Source organism: Morus notabilis, unplaced genomic scaffold, assembly GCF_000414095.1.
Source record: "Morus notabilis unplaced genomic scaffold, ASM41409v2 Scaffold99, whole genome shotgun sequence".
NCBI lineage: Eukaryota > Viridiplantae > Streptophyta > Magnoliopsida > Rosales > Moraceae > Morus > Morus notabilis.
Window position 1 is genome coordinate 881,237 of NW_010362482.1, and position 15,473 is coordinate 896,709.

A 15,473-nucleotide genomic window follows, 5' to 3' on the forward strand; every position below is an offset into this window, starting at 1 on the left:
ACTTAATGTTGATGAAAAATTTTAATAGGGTATATGGATCGGGTTTTATTCATCTTTTCGTTGTCAACGGATAGAAAAAAAATCATCTCAATCAGAATTAAAATGAAAAAGTTATAGCATTTTTAAAAATAAAAAATACTGTTCATTAATTTGAATTTGAGTTTCTGAACTCAAATTGAAAGAAAAACTTAAACTCAAATTTTAGTCATAAACTCAAATTTAAACTTGAATTTAAACTTAAAAAAATATAAATTTTAATAAAATTATATCTCAAGTTATTTTTTTTAAAATTTTTCACGGCAAGAACAAGCCCCAAGATTTTGGATTCTAATCCCATTTTCTTTTGTCTGTCACGTATACGTTTTCTTCGGGAGAGGATTTCTAGAGGACACGTGGCACCAACCCAAATTAACGTCATCTTTCCATAATTTATGAACAGTAAAAGGTTTCTCATTTACATGATTGGTCGTAACTCCTGTTAACGGGAGAGAAAGAAGTCGGAACCGTCAAAATTTGTGGGAAACAAATTTTCAAAAGTCTGCCTAATAAAATTACTTTTTTAAATTTTTTTTTTTTTTTCAAAGGTGTTTCAGAGAGACCTCTTTCTTCTCCCATTTTTATGGGTTGGATTTAGAGGTCTCTGGAAACTTTGAGCCTTCTTGTTCATCTTATCATAAAACAAAACAAAACAAAACAAGAAAAAAAAAAAAAAGAGATTTCTTCTTTTTTTCCTTTTTTTTTATTTTTTATTTTTTCGTTCTTGGACAAGATGATTAGATTTTGGATAGCTTCGCTGCAATTAGCGGAGCTGTTCGTGAGCTCGTTGGTTCATATGCTTTACGGGTTCTACATATTCAGCTCTGCCGTGGCCGGAGATCTCTCTCAGGCTCTGAACGAGACCTTCTTCAAACCCAACACGAATTTTGAGGTCAAACATGAATCCCCCACAGAGACGACTACAACAACAGTCAACGCTGACAATCTCCCTCCGATCGTATTGGTCCACGGAATCTTCGGCTTCGGCAAAGGGGTAAACTTTTTTTTTTCTTCTCTGTGAAAAATTGGTTCGAATTTGGTTTTCTGAAGAAGAAAGGAAACGTTTTTTTGTTTTGTTTTGTTTTTGGGTTTGGTTTTGTAGAGGTTGGGAGGCTTGTCGTATTTCGCCGGAGCGGAGAAGAAGGACGAAAGGGTTCTCGTGCCGGATTTGGGGTCCTTGACGAGCATTTACGATAGGTTTGTTATTGTGTTTGTGTTTGAAAAGGTTTCAAAAAAAAAAAAAATCATTAAAAAGAAAAAAAAGTTATCTTTTTGTATATGAGCAAAATTATTAACGGTATTGGGATTTTCAGGGCTCGAGAATTGTTCTATTATTTGAAAGGTGGGCAAGTGGATTATGGAGAAGAACACAGCAAGGCTTGTGGGCACTCCCAGTTTGGTCGTGTTTATGAACAAGGTTCTTCTTCTTTCACTAATCTTATTGTTTTGATGAAATTTTGTGTATAAATTTTATTTATTTATCTATTTATTTTTGGAATATAATTATACAGGGCACTACCCTGAATGGGATGAGGATCACCCAATTCAGTTTGTGGGCCATTCGGCCGGAGCACAGGTTGTTCGTGTGCTTCAACAAATGCTTGCTGATAAGGTTGGTTTAATTTGTGTGTATCAAATTATATTACTGCAAATTGACAAATTCTATTTTTTCTTGTTTATTTTTTTTCTTTAATTTTTTTTTACTGATTATATGTTTCACTTTAGGAGTTTAAGGGATTTGAGAACACTAATGAAAACTGGGTTCTGAGTATAACATCCTTGTCTGGAGCTTTCAATGGAACTACAAGAACCTACTTAGATGGAATGCAGTGAGTATCATATCGTTTGCACTTTTTTTTTGTTTTTGTTTTTTTTTGTTTACTCCAGTTATTACCAACATAAAAGAAAAACACAGAAAGAAAACAACTGAGATTAGGATTATAAATTTATTGTTGTCAACATGAAAATTTTCGAGAGCTTTTGAGTTAGCTTGTTTCTTGTTCCTAAATCCTAGATTAGTTACTGAGATTCCTAATTGCTGCAGGCCAGAAGATGGAAGGAGAATGAAACCTATATGTCTGCTGCAGCTATGTCGTTTAGGCGTGATAATCTACGATTGGTTTGATATTCCGTGGTTGAAGGCCTATTACAACTTCGGTTTCGATCACTTTAACATGTCATGGAAGAAGGCGGGTATTTGGGGTCTTCTTGATTGCCTCTTGGGGAATGCAGGTCCATTTGCTTCAGGAGATTGGATCCTCCCAGACCTTACAATCCAAGGGTCCCTAAGACTTAACAGTCATCTGCATACATTTCCCAACACTTACTACTTCAGCTATGCTACCAAGCGCACTAAGAAGATCTTCGGTGTCACAGTTCCTTCTGGCATACTTGGAATTCATCCATTGCTTTTCATTAGAGTTTTGCAGGTGAGCCAATGGCGTCACCCTCCTGATGTTTCACCCCCTTACAAAGGCTATAGGTAGGTCTTCAAATTACTCTTTAGTTTGAGTACATCCTTTTTCAGGATGCACCATGCAGCCTAATTTCATCCACTGGATGATGAGAACAAATGAGCTAGGCGTTTACTTGACAAATTTTATTTTTAACGGTTGAGATCGTTTTCTTCCTAGTATCTGGTGGCTGACAATTGAGTTGCGTGCACATCCCGAATCTAGTTTTCACCTTTAGTTTTTGTGTATGCATTTATGCTATGACCAAGTTTGACTTGGCTTATTGAATATCTAGTCTAGAACTTCAAAGCATACTTTGTGCTCCGCAAAAAATATGTATATATTTTTTTTTCAGTTTCATTTATTGCGCGAATGCATATGCAGGGATGAGGATTGGCAGGACAATGATGGAGCCCTTAACACCATATCCATGACTCACCCTCGTCTTCCCATTGAACATCCTAATCGCTTTGTGGCTAATGATTCAGATTGCCAGCCCTTGGAGCCGGGTATCTGGTTAGTAATGCTTATTTTCCACTTAATTTATCTTTATCCTCTGAGAAATGTCCTTTCATTTTATACTCTCCTAGAAGTCCATGATAAAGTTGGCTTGAATAATGCAAGATCATTTGGTCATTTGGTTTATGTCATCAATAAACAGATATTCTATGATTAAGCAAAATCAAGATATGGAACTTGGATTGTGTGCAGGTACTACAAGATCGTGGAAGGCGATCACATACTCTTCATTGTGAACCGGGAAAGAGCAGGAGTCCAGTTTGATCTTGTATACGACAGCATTTTTGAACGCTGTAGAAAGCATGTATTTAGGAAAACCCGACCAACCTTACCAAACCAAACCCACCAATAGTTTTAGCATCTGCTATGGAGAACTGAAAAGAAAGCAATTAAAGAGCATCACGTTATTCAATCATGGTGTAAATGTGGAGCATCATTCTTCTTATTCTTCCTCTCACTTTTTTTTTTTTTTTTTTTTTTTTTTGGTTTTTTTTTTTGGCATTTTCTTCTTTTAAACTTATAGAGTCCCTTCAATTATTAATGGTTAAATAATCAAATATTTCAATATTCAATAGGGAAAAAAAAAGCTCAACTTGGAAGTAAGTAGTGTAAAAAATAAATATTATTTAAAATGTACAATTTTTTTTTTTGATATTTTATTATCTCAATTTCTCTTTTTTTTTTTTTAAAAAAAAAAAATTGCTGCACTGCCTAAAATTCTCTTTGTTTGCACTTTTTTTTTTTGATGTCTAGAATTCTCGATTTATATTTTTGTATATTGGATTCTTACTTTTTTTTTTCTTCTTGGTAATACAGGGTTCTTACTTTCTTCCTTCCTTTCCTTCCTTCCCTTAATCATTTACTAGTGAAACCATGTGCTTTCCATATGGTTTTTTTTTTTTTTTTTTCCTTTTTCTTTTGATACATGTATATATATTTAGTTTTTAAATGGTTTAATTTCATGTTTTAGTTTTATAATTCTCTAAAGAGTTAAATAAAATACGTAACAGAATTAATAAGAAAAAAAGTCTAAAAATATGAATTTTTTTAAACTATTTTCTCATGAAATTAATATCACAGAGATTTTCTAAATTCGTACTTGAATCTAGAATAAGAGTTCTCATAAAAAGATATTCATGAAAACATTACTTGAAAAGATAATATTTAGAAAACCGTGAGAAAAGATATAAGATTTTAGGGGAAAGAAATTTTAAAAGAGAAAATAATAGAAGAAACAATAAGAAAATGGATTTGCATTTGAGAAAAAAAAATTTTGAAAAATAAAAAAATTATTTAAGTAGCATCATTAAAAAATGTATATTTTTAAAGATCACATTTTGACAAAAATAATATTTTATAGAATTATATCGAAACAAAATTATTTATATAGGAAGAAATTAACTGAAAGTATACTCTAATGAAGCACATTTAAAATATAAGAAATAAACTTTTTAAAAAAATTAAAACAGTTTACTAAATACTTGATCGTCTTTGAGAAGATTTTAAGGGGAAAAAAACTAAACCACCCAATACATAATAGTCTCCACTCTCCCACAACATTTTAAGAAAAAGGTAAAAGAAAGTTAAAAACAAGAAGAAAAAAAGCCATAAAGCACCAAAAGACAAAATAATTGAATTAAATTTTTGAATAGCACTAAAAAGAACTCTCACTTATAATATAGTAATGGAATAGATAATAGATGGATTGCATTTTTTTTTTCTTTTTCTCGGCCTTTCCAGATGAATTTATTACAGAATATAGATCACCTACAGTTTCTTAAAATATATTAAGGATTTTATTTTTAGGGTAGAGCTACCAAGTCAGTCAATTACTAACCCTTCCTAAAAGCTATATCAATCACATCGTGCAATAATTGTATAACAAATTTAATATTTAAAACTCTTTTCATTTTAGGAGTTATAAATGTAAGATCAATATAATTACAAAACAATTATTTTATAACTATGATAAAACGAACAGATTACTGCATGTACAAAAAAAAAAAAAAAAAAAAAAACGTTACACCATCTTCTACAAAGTTAAGTTTTAACATTATATATATATTTTTTGGTACTTTAAAGCATGTATACTAATATTACAAAATTACGCCATATAACTAACCTGAATTTCCAAAAAGGATGACGAAGAGAAAGAGATGAAGATGAAGGTGTCGTGAAAAATCGTAACGCAAGTATACGCTATTACAATCAAGTAATATAATAGTGAATAAAAATATCGTCCCACGAGGATTGTTGTTTACTAATTACCGAAATTATATTAACCCTAATTTTATTTGAATAATTGAAAAGTGAGTTTATAAAATTAAGTAAAGTAAACTAAAACAATTAAATAAATCAAACAACGCTAAACAATAGAATAAAATTCAATAGATTAAGACTCTAGGGTTTCCGATTTCACCAAAATTAATCCTGTTCAAATTCCCATAATTCAAGAAAATTAATATTCAATCCTATACTGACAGTAATTTCTCTAAAGCAATTATTATTCTTTCTCAAGCAACGATAATATTAATCCAACAAGCAAAATCTACATCTCTGTCAGACTTCTAAACCTGTTGAAAATCATTAAGTGCAAGAAATTCAAAAGGACTGCACAAGCATCATAGATACAAAATCATGTAATAGTTGGCCAAACAATCACAAGCATTAAGAATAAATTGAAATACTCAGCATATATGGATTAAACATCAATTACTTAAAAATAAGATTGAGAATATGAACATTCATAATCTGGCTACATCGTAGCCCTAGAAAAAGGAATTAGTTCATTTCTAAACAAAATAAATTCCTAACCAAAGTCTTAATCATTGGAAAGGAAAGAAAATAACTAGTTTGGAGTTGAATTGAAGCGTCTCCGTCTCCGGATTTGAGCCGTTCTTCTTCTCCGTAGCCAATTCTCCTTTTCTTCTCTTGAATCTTCTCTCAAAAGCCAGCCGTCTCTCCACAGTCCAAAAGTTCTTTCTAATTGCCCTAGAATCATCTATTTATATGTTTCGGAGCATTAGGGTCAAAACGGGTAAGTTTTCTCGCGATTGGCCTTCAAAACGCGTCTTTTCTTGCGTTGTAGCGCCGCGGCGCTGAGTTCCTAGCGCTGCGGCGCTACTGCGTAAAAATCCTGGGCGTTGCGACGCTGTCATGGGCGCCAAAGCGCTGCCCATTCTGCCCCACTGCACTGATCCGTAAAACTCAGCGCCAAGGCGCTACAGATTGGCGCCTAAGCGCTATGTTTGTTGTTTTTTTCCACCAAAATTTGTCTAAAACCTTCCAAATCATAGACTTTCACCTATCCTTCAAACAAATAACGAAAACACACATAAAAACTAACAAAAACCTCAAAAATTAACTAGATATTAAGTGTAAAACGATACTAAATGAGCGAGTACAACTCACTCATCAAAAAGTCTGCAAATAACTCGATTTGCTTGGTTTGGCCATTTCAATTTTAACCCAGCCCCGCTACCATATGAACAACAGTTGTTGGATTTATAGCATAGTTTAGTCAAAGTTTTCTAATAATGAATGATCATTTAATGATTATTAGAGCTAATTTTGTTTTATTTATTTCTTTTATTGACTAGTAGTACATGATATATTTTATGCAATATTGTTGTTCCGGTTTTGATTAATGGATGATCTTTGTTTCCTCTATCAACAACCAGGGAGCCTAAATTACACCAGAACCAAATCATATTCGGCAGGCTTAAGAGGTAGGTATAATTGCAGTCTTATGGTTGATGAGAGAGATACCTCTAATAGTTCGTCCTCTTGCCGTCGTGTCATCAACCACCAGTTGATGGAATTTTAGGCTTATCAAACAATAAAAGAATAAAATCATTTTGACACCGTCTGTTATAACAAAAAAAACATTTCACTGTACCCTTTATTTTGAATATTATTAAAACGGTACCTTTACATTTAAAGAAACGATTTTCAGTAGAGTAATATGAGCTGATGATTCAGATTGCTAACCCGTGGAGCTGAGTACGTATCTGGTTAGTAATGCTTCTTTCTTCATATTTTTCTTTTCTCTTATCAAACACAGCGTTAAACAAGATTGAATCCAAATAGCTCGAATGCGTACAACGTGGAGCCGGATCATCTTTTCTGTTCTTTTTCTTTTGCGTTTTCTTCTTTTACTAGTTTATATCTTAGTGATTTTTAATCTATAGGGGTTTGGCTTTTTGTACTTGTCATCACTTGCCATTATTTTCGGCAATTGTCAATAGATGAAAAAAGGATGGATATCAATTATGGTGATGATTATAACATTTACCAACGAGCTTTCATTTAATAAGAGATTTACACCCTAGAATATATAGTCCTATGTAGTATTAATATAGATTAAAGAATTACATTTTGTACATATTTTGGATTGGATGTAACATCTCGAAATCTAATATAGCATTGGATTAAATAATAATACTTGATAAGAAACTGTGTAATTATAAGAGAAATTAATCGATAGTTATACAACCAATTTAACATATGAAACATGGAATATTTCTATCCAATCTATATCATATATTCAGATGTCGTATATGTATTATCACACCTCTACTACGTTGGTGAGCTTGCTGTCGATCCTATGGCTTGACGGTTGAGACCGACTACCTAAGAGTACGTGGAACATTATAATGTTAAAAAACTAACATACAAGGAAAATTTGAAAAAAAAAAAAAAAAAATGCCAGCATCTCTCAAAAAAACAAATATTGGCTAAATGAAGGGCTTTTAGGTAACTTTCACAATTGGTCTCTAGAAAGAAACTTTGACAATTAATGTCACTGCATAGAACCCGTAATATCCAAAATACTCTTAGGTAGTATTGCGATTGGGTTTTTCTTGTCCCTTTCTATGTCCTCTCAATAATGATATGCCACGTCATAACTTTATAATTGAAGTGTCATAATATTACTGTATTTACATGAAAAGAGACGGGAATAAAGTGACACAGGAGTTGATATTGACTGTATCATACCAAGTTACCAGCATTAATCTAACGTCTAGTTCTGCACTAGTGGTACTCTTAACAATGAAAGATATGTTGAATGTAGATGTGCCCTTTGTTTTTGGTAGAATAATCACCAAGGGAAACACGGTACTAACTACCAAGTGTGTAGACTTTTCAAAGATGATAAAACTTTGTCTAACTTTGTTTTTGATGGAATTATCTTTAGGGGAATTGAATAAGGGAGAAAGAGGATAATAAACCAAGATTTGAGATGAATTAAAATTAATAGGCCAATAGTTTACATAAGTTAATAAATAGACCAAATTACTGTTTTCGTTCATAATTTGTCTGGTTATGAACTATAATTTGACAAGTTATTGTCTATAATTGTCCATAACTTATCTGGTTATAAACCATAACTTGATAAATTTATCCATAACTTATCTGGTTATAAACCATAACTTGATAAATTTATCCATAACTTATCTGGTTATAAACCATAACTTGACAAGTTGTGGCCTATTAATTTTTATAACTAAAAATTGGCCTATATACTTTCTTAAGCTTTTCATATTGACTTATTTTTTACTATTTCTTATTAGATAAATGCTCTTTCAATGAAGAGCCTAAAGATTTATGTTTTTTTTAAAAAAAAAAACAACAATTTTAGATTCACGCCCCTCATTTTTCCTTTTAAAATCAAATTCAAAGAGAGAGGAGTTAAGAAGCACAAAGGAAAGGGATTAAAGGACATGTTGCCTAAACTTCTTCTTCTTCTTCTTCTCTCTCTCTCTCTCTCTTTTTATTTTTTATTTTTTATTTTCCTTTCAAATCTCTAGACTGAGGACAAAAGTTTGGACTCTTTACAGAGATGGCAAAAAAAAAAAAAAAAAAAGGTTTTTGCAGAGGATGTTATCCACCATACTTCGTATATCCAATATACCCCTAATGCTATCATACTAAAATATCAGTAGCAGCCACTGATGATTCTGGGTATTCTATCATAATACTTATGGGTATCCCGCCATGATACTAAAAATTCCGACAACCAGCGACGATTTATATCCTACCATGCTAAAGGTATCAACGCGGACGAAAGGACTAATGGGGGGATTCGCGAGAGAGAAATCATGTCAAAATGGAGATAAAAAAGAAAAGAGGATTGGTTTTTAGGGTTAATTTTTCTATTCAGCTCTAAGAAAAATACTTATTTTTCTAATGGACCTATTGAATGTTTACTTTATTAATGTGGACATGATTTGGCAAATGCTAACTTTTCAGATTCCAAAGTACTAGATATGAGAATTTGTAAGTTAACCATTTGGAAGAAGGGAAACTCGATATTATCACATGGCAATGCTGATATAATAATAGTGTTTTTTCTTAAAATATATATCCTTTTGTTCTGTTTTGTTTTTTGTTTTTTGTTTTTTTTTTTTTTGGGTTGCGATTAAAGAATAGATATCAATATATGATAGTTGTGTTTCTTTTTAAACTTATATCTCTTAATTTATTCCAGTCCCAATGTGAATATATTGAAATGAAAGTGGTAAAAGAAGATTATCGGGTTAATCTGAGCTTTGATTCATTTCTATGGGCAAGGATATATATATATATATATATACATATATATGGGGATTCTTAAGTTTGTGGTCACATGTGAAATAATCAATTAGCACATGCATGATATCATTTGGTGGCACATGAAAATTGCGAGATCATGTGATTCATGTAGACAGAGAGTAAAACACCATAACTAGACATATTTTCTTTTGTTATATTCTCTGCAACATAAAGCATGTGTCGGCGCAAAACTATTATTTCTTTAATTAAGTCAAAGCTTCATGATGTAATTTAGAGCAAACAACACAACTAGTTTCATTCACGTGTCTACGTATTAAAAAAAAAAACAAATAATAAACGATCGAACTGCAAAATTGTAAAAGATTGTAAGGTATTGAGATATTTGAATATGAGAAAAAGTCAGCCGACCAAAAACATGAAGATGAATGAGGTGTTGGATATGCAAAAATAATTATGGTTGAATGAAGATATTGGCATCTTTTGATCTCTCTCTCTCTATCTCTAGAGGCAAAAGAATGTCATCATTTTCTGTTTTAACCTTCTCACATTTCTTTGATTACGGTATATTATTTCGTTAATTTGAAGACCAAAGTAATAAGCAACATTGATTCAATACGAAGCAAAGAGTTGGGAGAACACCTAACCAAGCTCACCTTAAAATCTTACGTGCCTGGTTTTTCACGTTGGATATATATATATATATATATATAAGAGCCTTTTCATTTTAGAAAAAAACAAGAAATCTTATAAAAGAGAGAAATCTAGAGAGAGAGAGAGAGAGATCAAATACTTAACAGCAATATTTGTTGGCCAAGGTATTATAGTTGCACAGATACTCATTTAAGGATAGGCTATCGATTTTTTTTTTCTCCTATCTCTTTCTCTCTCTCGTGAGGCGGGTAAGATTTTGAGTTTGGAATCTCTTCTTAGGGCCGGAGTCTGGTAGCGTCACTGGTTGGCCGCCAGACTCTTGGTCCTCAAGACGATGGCTGAGGTCATGTAGGTGTGGTCAGTGGTTGATGGGTGCGGTCCATTGACGATGAAGGCGTAGATTTGGTGAGGAACATAAGGTTGTTGGTAGATATGTGGCACAAGGGCATCGTTCGAGTTGTTTTTGCATTCAGTTTCGTCAGTGGTGGTTGCATTTCTATCGCAATGGCTATGCTAAGATCCCGTTTCTTTGGCTTCCGTACAATGGCTGTTGACTTGTTGTCGGCACCTATTCCTGTATGGTTGAGACTATTCATAAGTTTCATAGTTTTTTTGTTAATTTTAATAAAGGCATTTTTTTGTCAAGTTTATATTTTGTAATAACGGATGTGATTTTCCTACATTCCGATTTTGTTTATGTCCACGTATCTGAGTTAGTTATCGACAGTGTGGGTGTTTGTTTACACATAAATTTATTTTTAGGTCGTGTCGCTTGTGTCTTCTGTATTAGGGTTTGGTCTCAGTCGATTGGTTTTATCCATCAACTGTAGAGGTTCTTGTTAATGAGCTTTGGTCGAGCTTGATTTTGCTTGTGCTGAGCGGATCTTCCCTTATTGGGTCTCAATTCGTATTCACTCTTGTGCCTCATATGTCTTCATTGGTGGATCTAGTCAATGTTCGGGGCTGAATTCCTTTATAGGTTATGGTCATTTGCGACTATTTGTGTAATTTGTTAATTTATTAATGAAATTTTTTATTAAAAAAAAAGATAGGCTATCGTATGTAAGGCAAAAAACAAAAATTCCCCTTAAATTTAAATTGACCTTATCATCATAGTAAATTTATTACCGAATTGACTGAACACTTCAACGGAAATAATTAGTGCTCATTAGTTCCTTTTCAGACTCCAAATATTTTGAAAACAACGTCGAGGGATATGAAATGGTTATATTCTTGATAGAAAAATATGTGTAATTGTTTCCGTTATTTAATTTTTGTCAAATGAGAAACCTTAAAATCGAAATTTATTTTCTGAAAGAACATTGAAAACTCTTAAAAGGTATTTTCTAGTTATTTTATCAAATTTTGAGCCTTTGACCGGCCTTCAGAAAAACAAAAAAGCACCACTTGTACAATCACGTCGGTTATCCTTAAAAAGGAAAAGAAAAGGAAACAATGAATCTGGATGCATGATGATAAATGCAATATTATCACAATGTTGGATCTTCTATTTATTCTTTTGTAACCCCTAATAAATTAGTACACAAAAACAGAAAAATGAAAATGAAAAATTCAGAATGAAATCTAATCTACCGACTTTTCTTCTATTCCGGTCCTACCAATTTAATAATACCATTTCTCCATTTGTAAAACCTGGTTTGACATTTCAAAGTGCTCTTTTCAATCCCATATTAATTGTGGCAAAACCGGAAATCAAGACGTTACTATTTTTCCCTTACCTTTTCCTACATATTTGGGCCGTAATATTAGATATGTCAAAGCAATTATGAATAATGCAAATCTGCAACAAAAATATGGTAAATCCAGATGCATATTTGTCATGCCTAGATTTTCTACCCTCACATTTAGACAAGATTTCGGATATTCAAGAGTCACAAAAAGAATCTACATTTCCCTCAAAAATAGGACAAAAGGATCAACACAATAGATATCTCATTAGGGGAAAAAAAAAAAAGATAACACATAATAAAGAATTAAGGTTCGATACATGAACCTTTCCTCCACTATATTAACGACCAAATTCTTACATCAGAACCAACACTGGTTAAGACCCAACAAAAGTTATTTAGACATAAAAAAGAAAGAAGAAACAAAAGAGAGAGAGAGAGATGTGTGGCACTGAGAAACTCTCTGCCAAGCCAACCCTTAACAAATGTTCCTTGTCTTCAGACAATGTCACCAAGGAAGATAACCTCATTAATCTCGACCAGTAAGCTTTTTTTTTTTTGAACTTCTAATATGAAAATGATCATGATGATTTTGACTTTGATTAACGTTGTCGGTTTTGTATGTGTATGAGCAGTGGTGATCCGACGGTGTACGAGTCGTTTTGGGGGAAGATGGGGGAGAAATGCACGTTGGTGATCAAGGGAAACGACCTCATGAGCTACATGAGCGACACGAGGAGGCTGTGCTGGTTTTTGGAGCCGGAGCTTGAGGGAGCAATCACGAGGTTCCACCGCGTGGCCGGCAATGCCGCGGTGGAAGATCGCTATGTCGTCATCGGGACGGGCTCCACGCAACTTTACCAGGCGGTGCTCTACGCTCTCACTGCCCCCGGTAGCGGGGCCGGGCCCGTCCCCGTCGTCTCTGCCGCCCCTTACTACTCGGTAAGTCTTTCTTTTTTAATAAATAATATGGTGGAGGAAATATAACGTCAACTAAGTCAATGTATAGTTATTATTGAGAGTCAATATTTGCAGTTTCTTTTTAGTCTAGTTGTTTTGCTAATGTAATTAGTTATACAGTCTTTTTTTGGTCTTTATTGTGTTTTTAGTTTTTCAAATTTGAAAGATTTTTAAGGGAAAGTTGTAAAACTAATGAGTCAAGACATAAAGGGATTGTTCTTTTAGAGTGTGATTTAATTGTAATTTTAAGTTGAATTTGAGTTATAACTTGAGTTGAAGTTGTAACTTGAATAAAGTTGAGTAAAGTTAAATAAAGTTTGAACTTAAAAGAACGTGAATTTGAATAAAGTTGTAACTCGAGTTTAAACTTTTTTTGAGTTTTGTTACAAAAGAACAACCCTAAAATATTCCAAGTCTGAATTTTTTATTTTTATTTTTATTTTTTGTTAAGATGTAAATTCAAATATACCATTTTTTTACTTTATAAAAATATAACAATTTTGTTTAAGGCATATGGCAAAATTAAGGTGTATTAATTGTTGGATCTGATATTCATATCATATTTGGAAAGTAAAAGTCAACAAAAACAAGAACTTGTAATCTTGCTTCTCCATTTTGAAACAAAGCGTACTTAGAGCTGACCCATGGTTATACGTATACCTGTTCATGGCCCGGCTTTAGCGGACCTTATTTTTTGTTTTTTGTTTTATTTATCATATTTATAATTTTTCTTCTGGCTGGAAAAGAAGTTGATTTTTCAGTTGGTCTTCCAATCATTTCAACCCACATGCTAAGCCAGAACTGTTGGCCAAAACAAGCACACGAAAGCACAGCCCTTTTTGCTCTAGAGTCGGTAAAATAACGAATTAGTCTCTATGTCTGCGCCAAAAACTGAAACAATCCGAAGCTGTTGAAAAGAAAGAGTATCGTAGACACGTGCATGTGTCTGCATGGGGTGCTGGGACAGAGAGACAGACATGATGCATTAGACACGAGCACTTACACTTTGCTAGTAACATGTTTCGGACATTGCTTGAGATAAAAACATGATAACATGGGCACGTGTGTTATAGTTCCATTTGATAATATACCACATAATTAAGATCAGTTTGGTCGACCAAATTAAGAGAAGTAAGTTAGGCTAGATTTGAATATAAATTTAAATTTTGTTATGAAAAATAATATAATAAAAAAGTTTGAACATTAGTTTAAATTTTATAAAATAAATGTATGAACATTGAATATCCGATTTCATCTTTTTCAAATAACTGTATTCCAATTTTGTGTCTACGTTACACCGTTTATGAACTCAAATATTAACAAATGAAAAAGTTAGTTAAAAAGCCTCTTAATTTTCTTCGAAATTGCTTGACATAATATGTTGAACAGGAAATCTAAGTCTTATCTTTTTCTATTACACTCAAAATCTCTACATCAGTCAACTATAACAATGCATATATCTAGGCTTATTATTAATTTTCATGATATTAGAGCTTAATTACATGATTAATTCGTGTTAAATTTTTGGGATTAATATGCAGCAATATCAGGCCGAGACAGATCTTCTGTGTTCGGGGCTATACAAATGGGGTGGTGATGCATATGCGTATGATAAGGATGGACCTTATATAGAAGTGGTCACTTCGCCAAATAACCCAGATGGTAATATTCGTGAAGCCGTCGTGAATAGAAGTGGTACTGGCGAAGGCAAGGTTCTGTATGACCTTGCCTACTATTGGCCACAATACACCCCCATAACTCGCCCTGCTGATTATGACATCATGTACTTCACATTTTCCAAGAGCACAGGACATGCTGGTTCCCGCATTGGGTTAGCTTCTGATCTTAAAAAACAATCTAATTTGGTTACATTACGTACTAAATCTTATCAATCAGTCAAATTGGTGGTTTTATTGAGATGTTCATTTTTTATTTTTTGGTTTGTTTTGGCAGTTGGGCGCTTGTCAAGGATGAGGAGGTTGCTAGAAAGATGACAAAGTTCATAGAACTAAGCTCGATCGGTGTATCGAAAGACTCCCAAATCCGAGCTGCAAAGATCATGGGGGCGATTTGCGACAGCTACCAAGATTTGAAGTCAGGAAACTCTGAAAACTTCTTCGAATTTGCTCATCAGCTCATGGCCAAGAGATGGAAGAGGTTAAGAGAAGTTGTTGCGGAGGTCAGTGAGGTTTTCAGTCTGCCCAAGTACCCAAAAGAATACTGCCTTTTCCATGGAGAATTCACCGAGTCATACCCTGGTACTAGACTCTTTAACATATCCCACATTTGTATTATAACTTTACCAATGGTTATTCTACCAACTCTTAATATTGGCTTCTATTGATGAAAGCATGAGTAGCACCTATACTGAATATCTTGCAACTCCGTTTTTCGAGCAGCATATGCGTGGTTGAAGAGCAATGAGAGTATAGAAGACTGCGAGAAGTTCTTAAGAGAACATTGTAAGATAGCGGGCAGAGGTGGGAGACGCTTTGGAGTCGATCCAAGTTATGTCAGAGTTACTATGCTGAGCCGGGAAGAGGCGTTTGAGCAATTCCTGCAGAGGTTGCTGAGTGTCAAAGACATAAAAAAACGGGCATTAATTGTATGA

The 15,473-nt window shown here is 33.3% G+C and overlaps 2 protein-coding genes across 2 annotated transcripts; both read left to right on the forward strand.

The window, feature by feature from the left end:
* Positions 1-478: 478 nt before the first annotated feature.
* On the forward strand, positions 479-3,420 carry LOC21410298 (lipase). Its single transcript, XM_010102076.2, has 8 exons — positions 479-1,030; positions 1,139-1,233; positions 1,350-1,453; positions 1,548-1,648; positions 1,762-1,865; positions 2,081-2,518; positions 2,874-3,005; positions 3,201-3,420. The coding sequence occupies exons 1-8, from the start codon at positions 770-772 to the stop codon at positions 3,358-3,360; spliced, it is 1,395 nt and encodes a 464-aa protein (XP_010100378.1). The 5' UTR covers positions 479-769; the 3' UTR covers positions 3,361-3,420.
* Positions 3,421-12,343: 8,923 nt separating this feature from the next.
* Positions 12,344-15,473, forward strand: LOC21410299 (L-tryptophan--pyruvate aminotransferase 1). Its single transcript, XM_010102077.1, has 5 exons — positions 12,344-12,444; positions 12,538-12,844; positions 14,404-14,693; positions 14,816-15,120; positions 15,262-15,473. Exons 1-5 carry the CDS (start codon positions 12,344-12,346, stop codon positions 15,471-15,473), a joined length of 1,215 nt encoding a protein of 404 aa, XP_010100379.1.

Coding starts and splice junctions, on each gene's coding strand:
- LOC21410298 (XM_010102076.2), top strand. CDS start 770: ATGATTAGATTTTGGATAGCTTCGCTGCAATTAGCGGAGCTGTTCGTG. Junction 1,649..1,761: donor AACAAATGCTTGCTGATAAG/GTTGGTTTAATT, acceptor GTTTCACTTTAG/GAGTTTAAGGGATTTGAGAA. Junction 2,519..2,873: donor CCCCCTTACAAAGGCTATAG/GTAGGTCTTCAA, acceptor ATGCATATGCAG/GGATGAGGATTGGCAGGACA.
- LOC21410299 (XM_010102077.1), top strand. CDS start 12,344: ATGTGTGGCACTGAGAAACTCTCTGCCAAGCCAACCCTTAACAAATGT. Junction 12,445..12,537: donor AACCTCATTAATCTCGACCA/GTAAGCTTTTTT, acceptor GTGTATGAGCAG/TGGTGATCCGACGGTGTACG. Junction 12,845..14,403: donor CTGCCGCCCCTTACTACTCG/GTAAGTCTTTCT, acceptor ATTAATATGCAG/CAATATCAGGCCGAGACAGA.